The sequence below is a fragment of the Odontesthes bonariensis genome, chromosome 4, assembly GCF_027942865.1.
Source record: "Odontesthes bonariensis isolate fOdoBon6 chromosome 4, fOdoBon6.hap1, whole genome shotgun sequence".
In the NCBI taxonomy this organism is placed as follows: Eukaryota; Metazoa; Chordata; class Actinopteri; order Atheriniformes; family Atherinopsidae; genus Odontesthes; species Odontesthes bonariensis.
The window spans coordinates 35,053,546-35,075,523 of NC_134509.1; the positions used below are offsets into that span (position 1 = coordinate 35,053,546).

The 21,978-nt window shown below is 39.5% G+C and overlaps 1 protein-coding gene across 2 annotated transcripts in view; it reads left to right on the forward strand.

The window, feature by feature from the left end:
• Window positions 1-4,240: 4,240 nt before the first annotated feature.
• The window catches only part of LOC142379029 (atlastin-2-like), a 34,176-nt gene continuing 16,438 nt past the window's right edge, over window positions 4,241-21,978 (forward strand). For both annotated transcript variants that reach the window (XM_075464095.1, XM_075464096.1), the window contains exons 1-3: window positions 4,241-4,307; window positions 19,667-19,938; window positions 21,778-21,912. In XM_075464095.1, coding sequence (XP_075320210.1) covers window positions 4,247-4,307; window positions 19,667-19,938; window positions 21,778-21,912 — 468 coding nt within the window. In that variant the 5' untranslated portion in view covers window positions 4,241-4,246. The remainder of the gene's footprint in view (window positions 4,308-19,666; window positions 19,939-21,777; window positions 21,913-21,978) is intronic.

The following is a 21,978-nucleotide window of genomic DNA, read 5'->3' on the forward strand; positions in this document are numbered from 1 at the left end:
GTACTTCCTGAGAAGGCTGGGGTCCTTCAACATCTGCAAAAAACTGCTGCAGCTGTTCTACCAGTCTGTGGTGGCCAGTGTCCTCTTCTACGCTGTGGTTTGCTGGGGAGGTAGCAGCAAGAAGAGGGACTCTGCCCGACTGGACAGACTGGTGAGGAGAGCTGGCTCAGTGGTGGGCACAGAGCTGGACTCTGGTGATAGTGGCAGAGAGAAGGACCCTAGACAAACTGCTGTCCATACTGGACAACGCCCACCACCCTCTGCACAACACCTTCATCAGACAGAGGAGTGTATTCAGTGGCAGACTGCTGTCTCAGTCCTGCTCCACCAACAGACTGAAAAACTCTTTTGTTCCTCTGGCCATCAGGCTGTACAACAGCTCTCAGTGATGGCACTTCTGAATTTCACTGATCACTTTATATTTCACTTTCATGTCACTTCACTGGTCACTTTATTTTTAAAATTCCTATCTATCCGTCGAGGCGACGGAGACTCGCTGGGACTGCAAGGGTTGTGATTGGTCGGCTAACAACATCATCGCCTACTGTTCGGGAGGTGAATTGCCTTGCGTATCTGACATCCCGACGGGGAACTTCGAAAGGTTTATGGTAGTCGGTCATTCTTCCGTCACGTCAACTTAACTCGCCGGAATGGATGCCTAGTGTCGCCGTGTTGCCTGTACAGTGGGCGTGTACAGAGGGGCGAGTATACGAAGTTGTAGATAGAACATACGGTAGAATGGCTCCGGGGGAAAGTAAATAACTTGTGATTTTAAAGGATAAGACCGGTTTTTTGACATTGGGCCCTTGATTTCACATTATAACATGATGTTCTACTCACCCCTGCGTGTTGTTGAACATTTGGAGCTGTTCCGAAGATATTCGCGAGGCGTCTGGCTGCTCTCTTGAGATATTCGGCCATGAAACGGTTTCCTATGGGCAAGCTTATACAGGCACAAACTATGCTGTTTATAATTTATTAATTACTCTACACTAGCACTGATAACGTGGAGGTGCGTCGCTTACTTAAAAAAATCCGGGTTACTAATTTTGAATTTTAGCCGAATGAATAAATAGGCAGCAGGTCTGTAGGCTGTCTGTGGCAGTAGCATGACGAGGACGTCAGTAACACCCACTTTACGACAAAAAAAATCAAAATTACAATAACCCGGATTTTTTTAAGTAAGCGACGCACCTCCACGTTATCAGTGCTAGTGTACAGTAATTAATAAATTATAAACAGCATAGTTTGTGCCTGTATAAGCTTGCCCATAGGAAACCGTTTCATGGCCGAATATCTCAAGAGAGCAGCCAGACGCCTCTCGAATATCTTCGGAACAGCTCCAAATGACCAACAACAAGCAGGGGTGAGTAGAACATCATGTTATAATGTGAAATCAAGGGCCCAATGTCAAAAAACCGGTCTTATCCTTTAACCAACCGAAGTTTCTCCCTCTAAAAATTTGAGTTTTGGAAGGAAATTAATGTGTATAAATCGTCAGCAATGGAACATTATTTCATATTGCACCATGGATCTGGATCTGCGAGCGAGGAGAGCTGCTATTGTGCTGCTGCTGCTGCGACACAGGAGATCACATGATCTACTGTCATTGGGTAACGCACTACGGCTGCCGTGGCAAATTTGCATAAACTTCGAGCGAGCCCAACTTTTTGACGCCCGCTCGCCGTGCTGGAATCCCAGCATGCTTTGCGAGCACGGCGACAACGATCGGCCGGGTTTCATTGAAAATTAACTGAATGCGTTGGATATGGCTTGCGTTGACGGAACAATGGACGACTAGCGTTAGTGACCACAGAGTTGGATTGACGGATAGCGATGGAGAAGCATACCGAGGCCTTAAATTTGATCATTAAAGTGATACTCCGGAGTAGATTCAACCTGGGGTCATTTGAACCGTGATATCCAGCCAAGTAGCCCACCCGCAGTTTTTTCGATATTGGCTGAACATCAGCCGAGTTACAGAGTTATCCCGAATAGCTTCGTACAAGGGTTAATGGATCCTGGTCCGTATCTCCAAAATTACCACACTAAAATCACATGCCATGACACCAAACTTCTACAGTAGTACAAATATGGTCTGTACTCACCAAACGATGCATTTGGAAGTTTGAAAATAGTCCAGGGGTTTATTATTATCAACACAAGCCTGATAGCTTCTCTGCAGCTAAAGCTGCGTCGACGTCACTTCAGAGAGCTGGGAGCTTCAAAGTAAGATGAGGGTTGATCTACTACTGTAGACAACAAAGTATATGCTATATTCTACATGTTTTTTTATGAATTTTTATGTTGTAGAGTTGTGAAGTTATTTTATCAATGGAGAAATTGAGCAGCCTTGCTTTGTTGTCTACAGTAGTAGATCAACCTTCATCTTATTTTGAAGCTCCCAGCTCTCTGAAGTGACGTCGACGCAGCTTTAGCTGCAGAGAAGCTATCAGGCTTGTGTTGATAATAATTAACTCCTGGACTATTTTCAAACTTCCAAATGCATCGTTTGGTGAGTACAGACCATATTTGTACTACTGTAGAAGTTTGGTGTCATGGCATGTGATTTTAGTGTGGTAATTTTGGAGATACGGACCAGGATCCATTAACCCTTGTACGAAGCTATTCGGGATAACTCTGTAACTCAGCTGATGTTCAGCCAATATCGAAAAAACTGCGGGTGGGCTACTTGGCTGGATATCACGGTTCAAATGACCCCAGGTTGAATCTACTCCGGAGTATCACTTTAAGCCCATGTTTATAGCAGGTTATGAGCTCTTTAGGTCAATTTGCCATAACAACAACATCCCACACAATGTAAGGGGTGCATAAGAAATTATAATAGGCTAAATAATTGGCCAAATTCCTACCCCATTTCCCGAACAGCTCTGAAAAAGAAAAAATAAATAAAATCCTCAAAAATTATTTCAAATTTGGTTCTGTAAGATCACCAGACACGGGCAGTTTTTTACTTTTTGTCAGTCCATCTAAAATAAAGTAGGCCAGAGAAAATTTGAAACATTTCTAAGTTATGTTTATACCATCACTTTTCTTTGCATGGTCATTTGAACTGCATTTATGAATGCTGTGAAAAACTGTGTTCACTGACAATGGCTTACAGAGGTTTTCTGTCCAATGCAGATTAATATTGTTTTTTAATAAGTGATGTAATTAGTCATGTAATAAGTAATGAGTCTTTCAGTAGTGGTCTTCAGCCTTGTCAGTGTATACAGATATTTCTCAAGATTCTCTGGGTTCTTCTAATTGTATTGTGCATCATAATATGAATAAAATAATTAAATTCATTAGTGAAAAATGTGATTGATAGGGGAGAGTGGGTTAATAAAAGCCCCCTTTTTTTTTACTAATGTGGTCTTCAAAATAAGGGAAACTAAGGCAAAAATTTGGCGAAAGTTTCAGGATATTTCCTATCAATCTCAACGATCAGAATTCATCTCTAACATGACAAAAGGGTCTAAAAATATGACTTTTAAAAAGTGTTCCTTCGACTCAATAGTTCCATGAGTGCTCAGTTCTCTGAATGGTCAAATAAAGCAGTTAATATGTGTTTGTGTGTATATGCATATACAGTACATGGACGTTTGACAGACAATTTTTTCCAGTGAGAGTTGTGTAGACCAAATTGTTGTACAGTAATAATGATCACAGGAAAAAACATTACCCAGTTCTGAGTTTTCCCATTGTTTTTACATTAAATGATCTTTTCATAAAGACTGACAGTAGGCTATAGGCTGTAGTAAACAGGCCTTGAATGTATTCTTTTGTTTTCATTGTTTTAGCAATTGTTTTCTTCAAAATAAGACTATCAATTCACTATAAAAGTACAAAGTATATAAGGACCAAGAACATGTTCCTCTGACAAATAATATACATCTGTATTTGAAGGAAAAGATCATTTCAGCAAATATGGAAAACAAACTACCACATTATTGTGCAACTGTGCAAGAACAAGAATTCATCTGAGGTACAACAATAAAAACAAACAAAATAATAATTGTATTTTTGTAAAAATTATACGATTTTCATGTTTACTTGGGAGCAGTAGTAAACGTCCCTTTACATTGGAACATGGTCAGAAAACAGAAGGAACAGAGATGTTTTATGCTAAAAGAGCTAATTTGACTCAGGGGGCGGGGCTTTTGTCAGTATTTTAGAACAACGCTGGGCGGCTCGGAATCCTGTGACGTTCGAGCAGGCTGCTCCTTTCAGCAGGTCAAGAAAGATGGCGGAGGAGGAGAGCAGGTTGAAGCAGCGGAATCATAAAAACAGCATCTTCCGAGCAGGTAGTCTTACTATTCTCCAAAATTAGTTATGTTACTGAGGTGATACGTGACAATAGATATTTCCTGTATTTGTGGTTTCTAGAGTCGTGTGCTTATTTGTCTTGTATAGACAATAAACGTTATGAAATGACTGGAGGCAGCGCTCCACCTCGTCGAATAATCTCATCACCCATCCTTTCGCACCCTGCTGCGATTCAAAGCGTTCGGTACGCTAAAGGGGTAAAAACATAACTGGAAACATGGCACTAAATTAGTGGTGACAATGAGTGTGGCCTGTGATTGAACTGGTGTTGACTTATTCGCGCTATACGTTGTGTATTGTCATGAAGCACTCGTTAAATGTTTTGTTAAACCGACCAGCTGCCCTCACCTGCAGCTGACTTTGTTTGTTGTTAGCGGTTCAGCTAACATAGCTGATAGCCTTTTTTTTTTTTTTTTAAATGTATTTTTTGCTAATTTTTCCCTTTTGAAGAAACCGTGTACGAAACGGCTGCTTCAGATAGCAGTTTGCACCTAATGCCTTTAAGCACTTTAAGCTAAATTGTTGTGTTATTTAATTTGGACGAATGAACATTGCTGTTGATAACAGGATAATTTCACAAACGCTGACATACACTGACTTCAATATTGTCAATGTAACCTGGCTTTGTTTTGCTAGCTTTACGTTACATGGAACGAAACATGAACACCATTCAATGTAAAAGTGTAAGTTTCTTATTGCGTTAATAAAGATTGCCTACGTGAATGCCGACACCACACATGACTTGAAAGTTAGCTGTAAAGGTTGACATGTCTGACTGTTGTGGAGTCCTTCAACGATGTTGTAATGATGTAGATTTAAAGGTGAGTTCTGATTCCTGCCGGATACTGCTGTACATTTATGAATTTTAACCACTTCTCATGGGTCGAGCCAAATAATGTTTTCTTAGAGCTTGAGTACTGCTGCTAAAGTTCTTACAATATGTGACCTTTCGAGGAAACCTTGCATGTAATATGCATTATGCTATAAGTGGGGTTGATATGTTCGCTCTGCCCTTGCACATGGTTGACAGGTAGACCCCAGTAATCTGCTAACCGGTTTACAAGCTCAGCATTCTTCTTAGCGCTTATGTCTAACACAATGCCCGCAGCCGCCCGTTTAGTATGCGATACTGGCTGACAGTCATGTACTTGGTGATCTCTTCGAGTGCCAGCAGTGTTTCAGAAGTGTGTTGCTGCTCTCATTGAGGTTGGTTAACTTTCTTGTCCTTTGAGTGCGGGCAATATTAGCAACCCAGTCACTTATGCTTACTGACTCCGCGTTGCACCAAATTTGACTGACTGTACTTACTGCTCTGTTAAAGTTTTTTTTTTTTTTTTTTTTTATCTCTTTAAGATTAACTGTGAATCATAAACATGAGTGAATGGGTTACAAGTGACGGGTGTTGTTGCTGCAGGCTTGGAACGATTTTTATGTGTGGAGAACAGCATAATGTGTACCACTTAAAGGGGAAATTCGTTCTTTTTCACCTGTTTGAAATTTCAGGAGCACCCAATAAATTATAATACTTAAAGGAGAAGTTTTTTTTTGTTATTAGGGGCTTTCTACACAGACGTCTACTGGGATGACGTCATTGACGCACACCGCTACAGCACAGACTATTTACTCCGTGTGAAGTTAGCCTACCATCACAGAGCACGGAGTTTGCTACTACTAGTTTTGTGTAACATGGCAGGATATTTTTTAGATTTTTGACAACGTGGCGACAACTTTGAATACAATGGACATCCTTATCAGAATGAATGATTTCACTTCAAACGTTTCACAGTTTGAACCCAATTTATCCTGGTATATGCCCGTGACATCAGGGAAGAAAAATCTATTGATGTGGTTAAAAAAAAAACTTGGTCATCCAGTTTATTCAGCTGTCAGCTGACCTGATTTTTCTGGAACATAATGTTGCTGAACCCAGACCATCTGAGGCAATCTTGGATCATATAACTGCCGGCAAAGGCTTATACAATAGGCAAATGGTAGGATGCAACACTTACGTTACCCTGCTATGCCCAACACAGTAAATCTGACCAATCTTTTTTTTTTTTTTTTTTCTTCAGTTTGCCCAAAAGTCAAGTCTGGAAGCAAATTAAAGCCTCTTTTTCTTTTCTTTTTTTTTTTTTTTTTTTTTTTTCAAATAATTCTTTTTTCTTGTGTGTAATGCACTTACTTTCAGTTTTAAACCTTCATTGAGTTCTGATGCCAGTTTTCCTTGATTTGATTTTACCAAACATTAGTGTAAAATCTCATCCCAAGCAATGAAGATTTTCGTTTGACAATATTTCTTGATGATGGTTCACCCCTATCCATCTTGGGTAAGCGGAACAAACCATTTTGCCCAAAGTTGAGTCATTGAGGCAACAGGGTCCAGGTGGGAAACTTGGGCATCCCTCTCCAGTGACATTCTCCAGCTCGTCCTGGAGGATTCCGAGACATTCCTAGTCTAGAAGGGATGTAAAATTCATCCAGCGAGTTCTGGGTCTGCCCCAGGGTCTCCTCCCCAGGTGGTTGTGCCCGAAAAACTTAAGGCATCCTAATCAGATGCCCGAACCACCATAGCTTATTCCTTTTGAAACAGAGAAGCAGCAGCTTTACTCAAAGCTCCTTCGGGATGCCCAAACTTCACTTTTCTTGTATCATCTATCTCATTTTTAGGTCACTACCCAAATCTGATCATAACTGAGGGTTGAAATGCCCTCATTACTGCTGATGAAGCTCCAATTTGTCCATCTCTCACTTGTCATCACTCATGAACAAGATCCCGATACACTTGAACTCCTTAACGTGAGGCAAGGACACATCCCTGACTAGAGGGAGCGCTCTACTCTTCTGACTGAGAACCGTGGCCTTGGATTTGGATGCACTGATGCTCAGCCTTTACACGTCATACTCTGCTTTGAACTATTCCAGAATCATTGCTGAAGGTTATGGCTTTAAGAGCCTGACAGAATCGCATGATCTGTCAAAAGTAGTTGTAACTCGGAGGTTCACAAACTAGACCACTACCCTTTGAGGTTTTCACAATCTTGACTCAGTTTTAGTCTTAGAAATGTCGTTTAGATGTTTTGCTTGCTTGATGCAGACCTATAATTTCACTATGCCACTGACCGCCCTGGAACTTTCCCTTTTTAATACCTTTTTGCTTCCACTTTGTGTTGCATTTGCTTCTATGTACTAAGGAAAAATTTGTACATGGGCAACGCATGTGCTATACAAAAAAAAACTCTGGAATATTGAATTAACTGCATCATTTGTCTGTACAATGGCCTCAGCTACAGTTTCATAAAAATGTTATTTCAGCCTACAGTATTGACATCTTTCCTCTAGATGTGATGGTGTGTCTGAGCCTGTGAGTTGGTTTGTTCGTTGCACTGCTGACTGCAAAGCACTCGCATGGCCTTACTGTCCTTGACACTGTTGGCTGCTCTGGCTTAGTCCGTTAGCTTAGTAGCTGGCCTGATGGCAATGTTTGCATTAGAGTATGCCATGTAAAAACATTCAACAGCTCTTATAAATGATGACTTTCTTATTTGATATTCATTTTCTATCTCGACTTGTAGCTTTCAGGTAAGATGTTGGTGTGCTCATGACTGCTGTCACGGCACAACTGCTGGAGAGTTGAAAGGTTAAAACTGACTCAAACCATGGCTATATTTACTGTAAACCTCTAGCAGCTCCTGCTATCCAATGATGGCAATTGTTTCTCCTAAGCTTTCCTCTTGGCTGAGTTTCTGTGAAGCTTCACTAACTTCTGACCACCACAGTTAAATGAGTCAGTCTGACTCTAGATGGATATGACACAGCTGAAATGCATATTTTTATTTTTTTCCACCATATGTTTGCAGTTTGACTGCACAGCGGTTTGCTGGTTTGCACCGTCGCCTCACAGCAAGAGGGTTCCTGGGTCAAATCCCGTCAAGAGTTTGCATGTTCCCCCTGTGTATACTTGAGTTCTCACTGGATATTCAGACTTCCTCCCACCCGCTATTAAAAACATGCATGTTCAGTTAATAGTGTGTTTCTAAACTAACCCTAGGAGTGAGTGTGCATGGTTGTTTGCTTCTGTGTGGCCCTGTGATGGACTGACAACCAGTCCAGGTTGTACCCTGCCTGCAGGTGGCAGCTAGTAGCCTATAGTCTGTGATTTTGCTTTTATCATGTCTGATGCCGGTGTCTGCACAGCTGGAATAGAAGTTCATTACTTATAGCATTGGCTTGGAAATGTTCAAAATTCATCTTATCACACACCAGTATTGACGGCAAAACGAACCAGGACTAAAGTTGTGTTTTGGTGTGGACCAGAAAACCCAAACTGAAAGTGTGAACACCCTTAATATTGTTGAAAGCTTGTATCAAAGAGTAGCCGTTCCTGAACGTTGACACACTCTAGCTGCTAATGGCATTTGTAAGCAGTTGGGACATGAATTTGCAAATAAAATGACAGAAATGCGATCTTTGAAAAACTAGCCTAACTGTTTTCCGTTGTTATGGATCACAACAGAGATTCACTGTAGACTAAAGCATGGCTAAAAAAATGCAATTAGTTTTGAGACTTTTCCTTGACAAGGCTCTGTAGTGCGTTTCCAGTTGTGAGAAAGAAAAGCCGTTTTTAAGATTCTAAAGTTGAAGCTGTTCCAAACTGGCTCTATCACCAGCACCTGGCTCAAATTGGTCAAACTGAGAGCTCTGTGTACTCTGATGTCTTTAGGGGTAAATTTATCCTTTTTACGTAGTGAATTGGGGGATTTATGTATTTTGAATTAAAAACTTTTGGGGGTCTGCACATTGGCTTGACTGGTTCACGGGTCCACAGAAATGTGACGTGAATAAGCATCTTGTGACTCACAGCAAGCAGAAGGCAATCTGCATCTCTCCATTCTTGCTCTGGCCTCCCCCTCTTGACTTCAATTAAGGGTCCTCTGTGTCAGTATTGCACAATAATGTTAGAGCTACATTTAAGTCTAAGTCATGAAAACCTTTCAGTTGCTATGCCAGTCATTTGTTTTGATAGAAAACTGATAAAGCAACTACTATTACTAATGTTTGCACATTCATCCATCTCCAGTCCTTGTACTTGTTCAGTGTAGAAATGTAGAGGTGTGGATCAGGAACATCCTGTCTCAGAGTGATGCAGAAAAAGTTGTCCATGCATTTGTTACTTCAAGATTGGACTACTGTAATTCTTTATTATTGGGCTGTCCCACATATTCTCTGAAAAGCCTTCAGTTGATCCAAAATGCTGCAGCCAGAGTTTTGATGAGAACTAACAGGAGAACTCATATTTCTCCAGTTTTAGCTTCTCTTCATTGGCTCCCTGTTAAATTCAGGATAGAATTTAAGATTCTTCTCCTTACATATAAAGCTCTTAATGACCGAGCTCCATCATATCTTAAAGATCTCATTGTAAGATATTTTCCCAACCGAGCACTTCGCTCCCAAACTGCAGGTTTACTTGAGGTTCCCAGAGTTTCTAAAAGTAGAATGGGAGGCAGAGCCTTCAGTTATCAGGCCCCTCTCTTGTGGAATAAGCTGCCAGTAAATGTCCGGGAAGCAGACACCCTTTCCACTTTTAAGACCAGGCTTAAAACTTTCCTTTTTGATAAAGCTTATAGTTAGGGATGGCTCAGGTGAGCCTGAAACATCCCATAGTTAAGCTGCTATACATAGACTGCTGGGGGAACTCATCTGTCACACCTTTTCTCACTTTACTGTCTTTTTCCCCTGTTTAATTTCTCAAATGATATTCTGTACATGTGACATAATTGTATGTGACCTCAACAGAATTAAAGGTTTCCTTTCCCAAAAAGACCAGGAGAAACTCATCCATGCATTCATCTCCAGTAGACTTAATTACTGTAATGCTCTTTTAACTGGACTTCCCAAAAAGAGCATTAAACATCTGCAGCTCATCCAGAACGCTGCTGCTAGAGTTTTAACCCAGACTAAGAGATCTGAACACATCACACCAGTTTTAAAATCTTTACACTGGCTTCCAGTCAGTCACAGAATAGATTTTAAAAGCCTGCTGATGATTTACAAATCCCAGAACGGTTTAGGCCCAAAATACATCTGCTAGGTTTATATTCTCTGAACATATTAGAGTTCTTAGATCCAAGGACTCAGGTCAGCTGGTCCAGTCCAGAGTCCAGACTAAACACGGAGAAGCAGCATTTAGCTGTTATGCTGCAAACAAGTGGAACAAACTGCCAGTGGAGATTAAACTTTCACCAAATGGAGACATTTTTAAATCCAGGTTAAAAACATTTCTTTTCTCATGTGTCTATGCATGAAATCTGCACGGTATCTTTTAATTAATCTAGACTGTTGCTTGTTTTTAAATTAAATTTCATTTTAAATATTTTATTTCTTTCTTTTTATATTCTTATATATTTTTAATGCTTCTTCCACTCCCCGCTGCAATGCTTTTATTTTATGTGAAGCACTTTGAACTGTTTCGTACATGAAATGTAGCCTGGCGACGCCATCCTACGTACTTCCGCCCAAAGATTTTGGCTCCGCACATAGTCTGGCCAAATCCCCCTACCTCGGTTCGCTCAGTGTTTTGCCAATCAGCAAACAGTTGCGAGTGGTGACGCAGAACTCACGCGCGGAGTCCATTGTAGTCCATATAATTGTAGTTCAACCGCAGCGGAAATAAACATGGCGACGGACGAATGCTAGAAGCTATCCATGAAGTTGTCTCAACTCTGGAGAGCATTACACAATTAAAACAAGAGCAAGAGGAATGCCTCGTCAATTTTGTTAGTGGCAAGGATGTTGTAGCTCTCCTTCCAACTGGCTTTGGGAAAAGTTTGATTTATCAAATGGTACCGGTATAATGAAAGCGGATGTGGGAAGCGTGATTCGCGGGCTAGAGCCTCGCGAGAGTAAGCATGAACCTCGGCGCATAACCTAAGTCCTTTCTAAACATTACTGATTGGTTAAGGGAACTCCAATGAATTTAAGTTGCTGAGTAAGGTCCCACCCTCCATGGAAACGGATTCCTCTTGGGTTTTTCCAGACTGTTTGACGGAGTCAACAGTTGGCTTTCGCCCAGGCTACATGAAATGTGCTCAAGGGTGTAACTTTGGGTCTACCATTGGGGGGGGTTAAACTCGCGGCATATGTATTAATTTATTTAATAATTTTCTTGCTTGCTAATTTGCCATTCCTGTGTTAGAAATACATTGTGATACTTTTACTGATTTAGGCTACTTAATGTAAATGCAGCTGTTCACTTGACTATTTATGCCATAATGACACAGTAGTTAAATTCAGTGTTTAAGCACTAGCCAACAGTGGCAGCTGACAAGAACTTAAAGATTAATCAATTTCATTACTGTATTGTCACCTACATGCAGTAAATGTATTATGCACAATGCAACTCTCAATACATCACACAATACAGGGTGGCACACTGGAGTGCAGCTTGCACCTTTTATTCTGAACTGATTTCACATATTGGTGGGCATCACCAAATCTCACCATCCACTAACAAAATCTAAACAAAAGCATGTAAATACAAAAGACGGTCTACCTGTAAATCACATTTTAAGGTATGTTACAACATATTAGGCTGCAACTTAACACACATACCATTCAGATAAAAGCACCAAACACCTGTTTGCGTCTCGGTGTAAAAGAAAGGAACTGTGTACACACTGACTTCTTAGTTAAGAGGTCCAATTTGTCCTGATGGATGTGACACACTGCAACATGGTTCAGCCTCTGCTGTGTCATAGTTGTGCGCAACCAGGTCTTTAATCGTCTAAGAGCACTAAAGCTCCTCTCTGCCTCAGAGGACGAGACTGGTACCACAAGGAGTAATCTGATCAGAGTTTCAACTTCAGTAAATAAGCCTCGCACCTCTATTGGCAAATCTTTGAGAATGTTTGTAGCCTCTCCACAGGTACTGTACATGTAATTATGTTTGAACATCGGTAGCTGGATTTCCAGCAGCTGGGCATTAATTTCTGGGTAGTCATAAACCACCAGATCAATATTTCCAGAAAGCAAGGTGTTCTCCAGCTTTTGTAGGGTAAGAAGACCACCCGGCTGGAAACGTTCTGTGAACTGAGTGTGAATGTCAAGTACCTTATAAAACTCAACTCTGTAGTATTCCATAGGAGTTTTAGGACTGAAACCACTTGATTCGCCACTATAGCGCTTGGGTGGTTGTCGAACTCTTGGCATTGTTATGGGTTCTAAGTCCAAAGAATTCCCAACTGTAGATGCCCTCTCAAAAAGGTGTTGGAAGGCCTCATCACTCCTTTTGCCATTGAGAGTAGACTGAACCTTACAAACAGCAGCCTGCATACCAGAAACAGTCTCTGTCCTTCTCTGAAGAGACCTGTTGAGACACTCTAGCTCTCCAATAACTGCTTGTGCCATCACAAGACCAAGTACAGTACTGCCTCCAATAAACTGCTGAAATAGACCATTTGCAGTGGGAGAGTTAGTCCCTGCCATTTCCTCTAAGGCAATTCTTGTTTTAGGTCTCTTACCTGGTCATCTGTGCCTCCTGCGCTGCCTGTCTCTGTGCTCTCTCTCCCTGACTTTGGTCACCTGACCCTCTGTCGCGTCCTCCTCTCTCTCCTTCTAACAGGGCGTTCACATTCGCACCGCGTTACTCGCGCGAGTGTTGATGATGATGATAGTAATTTATTTCAGACAAAACATTTCACCGGTCAGTGCAAAGCAAACACAAAGTACATAATAAATTATAAATAAATTTCTTGAAGACACATCACATCGGTGATTATAAGTCTGAAAAGGAGTATGATGAAGTATAACTTATATAATCATACCCCTTTTCCAGTAGTAATTTATCACATTATTTTCAGTTTCCAATATCCTTTCTGACAACATGAAATAATAATTATAGTTATATTTCCTCAGAGAGATGAAAGTACTACATACACACACATATACATATATACACATCCACATATACATACACCTATACACACATATACATACATACATACACCCATATACACACCCATCTGCTTATATACAAAAATAATACACAACTATTTACAGACCTATATACATTTACCCACACATGCCCAGACCTGCACACACTTGCTGAAATCATACATAGAGTTTTAATTCCCAGCCAGGATCATCCCCCTTGTTCTTCCTTATACCTTTGAATAATAACCATTTTGAGGCCTTTCTTAAAATATCTCATGCTTGGACTTTGCTTCAGCTCTTTAGAGAGTTTATTCCAGATCTTCACACCAACACCAGAAATGCACATTCTTTTCATTGTTGTTCGAGCCTTCAAAGTTCTGAAGTTGAGGTTTTCTCTATAGTCATATCCCCCCCACTCTATCAGAAAATAATTTTTGAATATTTTCTGGCAATGTTTTGTTTCTGACTTTATACATAATATGTGCAGTTTGAAACTCTACCAAATCAGTGAGTTTCAGTAAATAAGAATGGATGAATAGATTGTGGGTATGACAATAAAAATCAGCCTTGTGAACTAAACGAATGGCTCTTTTCTGTAATGTGCATAATGGTTGAAGTGACGTTCTGTAAGTGTTCCCCCAAACTTCCACACAGTAACTTAGATATGGTAAGATAAGTGAACAGTACAGAATATATAGGGAAGAGGAGTTTAGATATTTTCTAGCATTAGAAAGAACTGCAATACTTCTTACAATTTTAGATTGGACATATTTTATATGAGGTTTCCAACAGATCTTATTTTGAATCAATACTCCCAAAAACCGGATTTCAGTCACTCTCTCCACAGTCATATTATCAATTTTTATTTGTAAATCACTCTTCTCTTTACACTTACCGAATAACATAAACTTGGTTTTATCTAAATTTAGCGACAATTTGTTAATATTAAACCACTCTTTCAGTTTACATAACTCTAGATTCATTTCAAGCAACAGCTGTCGTAAATTTTCACCCGTACCAAAGATGTTTGTGTCATCAGCAAATAATACAAAGTTAAGTCTCTTGGAGACCTTACATATATCATTTATATACAAAATAAACAATTTTGGCCCCAATACTGAGCCCTGGGGAACACCACAAACAATGTCCAAGCATGAGGATTGGAAATCACCCAACTGCACAAATTGTTGCCTATTGCTGAGATAACTTTTCATCCAATGCAACACTACTCCTCTTAGACCATAACCCTCAAGTTTTCTGAGGAGTATGTCATGATCAATTGTATCAAATGCTTTTTTTAAATCAATAAATACCCCAACAGCATATTTCTTTTTATCTAATGCACTGGTCACTTCTTCTATTAAATGCAGAACTGCCATCGCTGTGGATCTTTGTGGCCTAAATCCATACTGATTTTCAGTCAGTAGATGATGTTTACTAATAAATCTTTCTAATCTAACAACAAATATTTTTTCCACAATTTTGGAAAATTGTGGAAGTAATGAAACAGGCCTGTAATTTGTGAAATCATGTCTATTCCCAGATTTATGTAGTGGGATGACTTTTGCAATTTTCATTTTTTGTGGAAATATTCCTGTTCGAATTGACAGGTTACAGATGTATGTTAGCGGTTGAATAATTTCCACAATCACCTTCTTAATTATTATCATGTCAATGCCATCATAGTCAGTTGACCTTTTATTTACTATATCTATGATCTCATTTTCCTCCACTGCTGTGAGAAACATGGAATCTGGATTTCTAACTAATACATCATTTAGTATTTCATGTCCTGTGGGCTGCGGGATTTTCTCAGCCAATTTAGGGCCCACACTTACAAAGTATTTATTAAAATTATGAACTATCTCTTCCATGTTATTTAAATGTTTATCTCCATTGTTTGTAAAGTGTTGTGGATAACTAACATGTTTGGAGTTTTTTCTAATAACACTGTTTAAAATATTCCAGATACCTTTAATATTATTTTTATTTCTATCCAACTGTTTACTATAATAATCTTGTTTTGCTATTCTTAATTCTTAAGACAGCAGTTAATTTGTTCTTATATTTCTTGTATTTATTTTCTGCCCCAGTTGATCTATGCCTTATGAAGTCTCTATATAACTTATTCTTTTTTTTACAGGCATTTTGCAATCCCTTTGTGATCCATGGAGTTTCAGAATATTTATTTGCAGAAATAAACTCTACATTCGGACAATTTTTCTCATGATTTAAAAATATTCAGAAAATTATCATATGCTTTATCCATGTCATTTTCTTTTAATACTAACTCCCAGTTTTGTTTAGATAATTCATCTTTAAATGCATTTATAGATTTTTCCGTCCTTAATCTTTTAATAATTGGATTATTTTTAGTCTTAACTTTCATGTGGCAGATATCACAAACAACAAAAACAGGTAAATGATCACTGATGTCATGAACTAACAATCCACTTATTGTGTTGTCTATTAAATTTGTAAATATGTTATCTATTAATGTAGCTCTATTGGCTGTGATTCTGCTAGGTCTCGTAATTTGAGGGAAAAGGCTCAGACTACATGTAGTATTAATAAACTCTTCAGTCAATTTGTGATTGTTGACATTCAGCAGATCAATATTAAAGTCCCCACAAATAAAGTAGTTCTTTGAAATTATAGCTGTATATGTTTTCTCAAACCATTCTGTGAAGAGGTTCATGTTAGAACCAGGAGCCCTATATATACAGCTAACAATTACATTTTTATTTTTTTCCATATATATTTCAACTGTTAAACACTCAAAATGATCTTTAACCACGTTAGTCATGTTTTCAATTGGCTTATATCTAAAGCTGCTGTCCACATATACAGGTACTCCTCCACCAATCTTTCCTTCTCTATTAATATAACTAAATTTATAACCATCTAATTCAAAATCGGCTCCCTTGTTAGAAGTAAGCCAGGTTTCAGAGATAGTGATGAGACTAAAAGGTTGTTTAAATTGGCTTAGACAGTCCTTGATGTGGTTAAAGTTCGCATATAAGCTTCTGCTGTTGAAATGTATTATTGAGAACTTATTGTCTGCATTAACTGTTATATTATATTGTTGAGTCGAGTAGTAGCAACAGTTATTCCCAATGTTATAGAAAAAGTTGTTTTCTGGGTCCAAATCCTTTTCCTTGTCTTGGCTCTTATATTCAGTGTAGTCAAAAGTTTTCAGTTCCAGGTAATCAGTGTTAGTTAGAGGTGTTAATGTTGTGTCCATAGATGATGAGGACAACGTGTTGTTTAACTGAGACATGGTGATTGAGTGTCATGTGCAATCACCTGAGATCCCAGGTAAAACATTCAGTTGTACTTATCCAGTTCAGCGATGTCCCGAACAACCAGAACCTTTGCCTCCTCTGGAGTTCCATTAAGTTTGACAAAAACCTTACAATTTGTTGTCCATGTTGATTGGATCTTTCCTTGTTTTCTCAGAAACCGAGCCTTTCTGGCGATATCAGCATTCTTCTTGGTCAAGTGCTCATTAATAAATACGTCAGATCCTTTCAGCAATCTGCCTTGTTTTAACAGAGCAAACTTGTATTTCCTCTTTGTGAATCTCATGATGATGGCATGTTTATCTTCTTTTCCTCTTCTCGGAAGCGGGAGGCATGCTTCCATAGTGTCACAGTCCAGCTCTATCCCCTTGTTCCGGAGGAAAGAAGCCACCTGTTTCTCTGTGGAGTCAAGCACTCCAACCGATGGTTCACCAACAGTACTAGGTGCAGCCACTGCGCTGGCATACGAACAGGGCTTAACTCTAAGTCCAGTGATGATCACATCATTTATCTTACTGTATTGTTCCAAATCGGCCACTCGGTTCTCCAATGCAGCGATCCGTTTATCCTTTTCCTCATTAAGAAGTCTCAACGACTTCACTTCTTTCACTAAGTCCAAAATGCTGTTTTGACGCAGCCGTATAGCTGTCACTTCCTCCGAGAGAAAATCCAGGGATTTCTTAATGTCATCAAGATCCTCTGAAGCTTGAGTCTTTCTGGGTCCCATTCTCTTTCAATTTCACTTTTTATTTTATTTATTTAGTCTCCAATGCAAATTCCCAGCCATTATTTACGAGTTAGCTTCCAGACTTCCACTGCTTACCGGCTTACAGTTAGCTTCCACCGCTTACCGGCTAGCTTCGGTTAGCCGTTAGATCAACCGCCACCTTTCTTTTGTCGACACGGATGGTGTCCACGAACTTTCTGCGTTGTGTGGAACTCCACCGTAGATTAAGATCAGATTCTCAAAAAACACTTACTCCCACACACACATGGTGATGTATATGCATCAGTTTGGAAAGCTCAATCCGGCAATACCGGCTGAATACTGTCTACCTGAAAGGGACACCAACTACAGGCACACCATTTCAGCTGCGGAGCGCCTGTAGGTGTCCTGCCGAGAGATCACGGCACTGATCCTCCTGAGCAGGTCATCAAACTGGGTCCTGGTGAGCCTGAAATACCGCTGGAAGTGGCCGTCATGCAACTCCTGGAGAAGGCGGTGATGTCACTGACCCAAACAAGACTCCATTTCAGCTGCGGAGCGCCTGTCCATCTGTCTTCACGTCACTGTCGTCCAGAATCTCAACGCTGATAGGCTGTCTTACGCAAATATCTCTCTAATAAAAACTCAGTTAAGCTTAATGTTCAAATGGTTTGAGAGAGGTGGTATATCCTAATCAGTTTTGGAGAATGTGTTCCCTCACCAAAAAGTTGGAAAGCATTTTAAACACATTTTGCCCACTTACTATCACATTAAGATTGCTATAAATTAATAATATTAATTATAATAATGTTGTTTCAATGTTTCCCAAGAGCAAGCCTACTCACATGCACCGTCATTAACGGTAGCCGTTTTCCATTAGACACTTCTAGCGAATATATCAAATATGTGACCCTGCAAGGCGAAATCAGTTGCTTTGCGCTCGATGCTATTTTGACAAAATCCACGGTAAACAAACTTCCGGGTTAAAATGTTGAATTTAATGTTTTCGCATAATTTGACAGTTTCATATTGTGAACAAATTTCACGGAAAAACATACGTTTTGACTGTTAAGCCCGGTGAAAATTCAACACATTAGCAGTCATTCCAGTTGTCAACGCCGCTTAAAAAGGTGATTTTCTCCTCTTCTAGCATTATCGTGACAGGAGAACCATGCCAACTTTGGATGCAGTTATCTTAGCAATAGCAATAGCGTAGTACATTACAGATTATTTAAAACATGATACTATCTTGAAATTAAATGAATGAATAAAGAAAACAAACAAAAGCTATTCATTCAGAATATTTGATAATTTTATGATATTTTTTGATAATTTGATTTGATGATATTGAGGGGGTTAAATTAGCTGAATCTGATTTTTGAGGGGGTCATGACCCCCGTAACCCCCGTGCAAATTACGTGCATGAATGTGCTATACAAATAAATTTGACTTTGACTATTGTGGTCATTAACTCGTGTTTCCCTGTTCCAACAGGTATCCTTTGAATAGTGTTACAGTGTTTTTTTCCCCCCCTCTTTTCTGTCTTCTCAAACCCCAGCTGTTCGAGGCGAATGGCCACCCTTCCTGAGTCTGGTTCTGCCAGAGGTTTCTTCCTGTTAAAAGGGAGTCGTTCCTTTCCACAGTCGCCTCAGGATGGGAGTTTGGACTAAAGTCAAGTTTTGGTGCAATCTGTTGGTTTCCCTAGCGAGGAAATTGTTTTTGAATTGGCTCTATATATGAATGAATTGGATTATTTTGAAATGAATTATGATTACATTGAATTGAACTCCAATTGGCTTGAATTGGACTATACTATTTAAGTGCCTTGAGATGACATTTGTTGGTATTTGGCGCTTTATAAATAATCTGAATTGAATTGGATAACGGAAACCCTTCTGTCTCTCCTCGACATAAGCTTCCATGTTGTGCTCCATTTTCTGTTTATTTTCTTCTTTGTGTGCACTCTCGTGCACTGGGATTGGTATCCCAAGAGTCCTGCAGGATCTGACACAAATTTCTGATCTTGTGGCCATAAAAAATAAGCTTGTGTATCGGAGTGACACAAGCCCTGGTGCTTTGCTACCTTTAACCACAATGATGAAGTCCGCAAAGCTGAGAATAAGAATAAAGCATGTACTGTTGAAAACTCCGGTATAACATTTGAGTCAGTTTCTGCCAGCTGTTGTTAAACAGATGAATGAGGAAGATTATACAGCTGTGGTCGGGATTATATTAAGCTGCGATAATTTGGAGTGAGTGAATAAAGTAGTAGCTGAGATTTGATTAATTGCAATAGCCCTAGTCATCCAAATGGTCATGTTATCCCATCATTGAATTGCCCCCTGTGTCCTGTACTGCTTGATGGGTGTGGTCTGATTTGAACCATTTATCATTCTTTCAGGAGGCCATGGGTTTAAATCTGAAACATCCAAGATGAGATGCAAAAATGATGATAACGTCTTGCTGGAGGAGGTGGGTGTTGCCAGGCCGGTACAGATTGTGGTGGCGAACGAGGAGGAGCACTCGTTTTCACTGCAGGAAGCGGCACTCGAGTGGCTGCTGCTACAGGAGGATGTGCAGGATCTTCATGTGGTCGTTGTCTCAGTGGCCGGAGCTTTCCGCAAGGGCAAGTCCTTTCTTCTGGACTTCATGCTGCGCTACATGTACAAACAGGTACACTCTGAACTGTTGGTGTGTGAAGCACAGTTAAGATGGGATTAAAATTGTTGTGGAGGGGATTTTAGAATCATTAAAACTACAAGATATGGACTGACTCCTTAAGTTAGTTTATTTGTAGTGTGTTTCAGTTTTGGTTTTACTGGAACTCATTTGGCTGGGTTATTGTTCCTCTTAACTTCATGTCATCTTTTGATATCAAAACCTTCAGCAGGAGATGAATCCATTTATGGTGAGGGCCTTGAGAGAAAACTAAGTATCTGTTGATCTGTGAATGAATCTTTGTCCACGTTAATCGAGGTTTCATCATGCTGTAAAGAGGATTTGAAGTTGGCACAATGATGGCTCTGTCCCTCGGCCTCCAAAACTCACTCCCCATTATTCCACCCATATGGGCCTACTTTTATGTATCGAATAAACCCAGTCCAAAATACAAGGTCATAGTAAAGCTGCTGGTGACAACTGTTACACGTATTTGAAAAGGGGAATTGGGGAAAATGACTTCGTGTTATTTTCAATTTCCAAAATATTTGATCGACAACATTACATTTTTTGTTTTCATATTTGACACATTTATTCTATTGGTCTATCTGGATCTTGATCCATCATTGTATCTGTGTGTGCTTGTAGCCTGAGGCTCATAGCTCTGAGCATAGAACCTTTTTGCATTAAAATGATGTTGCTTGAGCATCATCAAACCTGCTATGAAACGGTTCCATAGACTGTGTGCAATTCATGATTGGTAAAGGCGTGCACACAAAATACCAATTTGAGGAGAAAAAGTAAAGTACTATCAAATATGAATATGTATTTAGTCCTCACAACAAACACAAAGGCACTCTCAGTTGTGTTCAAACTGTACTTGTAAGTTCAGACACATGTTAAGTGCCGGTAATGGACGTTAAGCTGTTTTTAAATGCAGTTTTTATGTAGGTGGATGTAACCATAATAAGACTGCCACACATCTAACATAAAGATGCACTACTAAATAAAATGCAATGCACTTATCGTAACGGGCTTGTCAGAATCCTGTGGCCATATAACTAAAACTAGACGTACACAAACTGTACAGTCAACCTACAAGCATATGAAACATCTGTCAGTATAAAGCTTTGTTGAAATAAAATGGATACTGTTATTTGCTGCTTACACTTTTTTGCTTCAGACTTTCAGTTGAACCATTAAACTGTAAAGCAAACAAAATAACTATTGAATACCGAACTGAAATCTGAACCCTACCACTAACCTAATTACCTGTGGCCCATATTGATGCCAGCCAGCATTTCAATATATACATTTCACTAGATTTCTAATGACTTTGGGAAACAAAAGCAGCAAAATATACTCTGAAGAAGCTAAAACTATGAAATGTTTGTTTAAACAAAGGTTTGGGTTGTGAAGTAATTGACATTTTTTATTTGATTCACTTGCATTTGATGCTGTGGCAGTGTAAATATCCTGAAGTTATAGTTTTGGGGTGGCATTTTGATTTTTCGCCTTTTTTTATTTATATATATGTATGTATATATATATATATATATATTTTTGTAAATCATTTGACAACAGCCCTAGTTTCAATTGGAGGTCCTTCTCCTGTTCTGTGAATCCAGGTGAGCCCAAGTGGGCTCTGTAGCTTGACATTATGTGCTTGGGATAATACAATTCAAGTTTCATGGTAATATAGTTGAAAGATGCTAGGAGAATATATATATATATATATATATATATATATATATAAAATTTATTAAGGAGACATTAACAGATCATTTGGTTTTTGAGAGCAGTATGTAATTAACATTGACGGTGTAATAAGCTTTCTGATTGTCCATGTTCCAGTCGTACGACTCATGGATTGGTGGTGAAGAGGAGCCTCTTACCGGCTTCACTTGGCGGGGTGGCTGTGAGAGGGAAACCACAGGCATCCTAGCTTGGAGTGAAGTGTTTGTGGTGGAGAAACCAGACGGTAGCAAGGTGCGTTATCCATCTGACAATAAGGCTCCCAGCACCCTTTTTAAGTGTCTCTTTTTAAAGACGTTA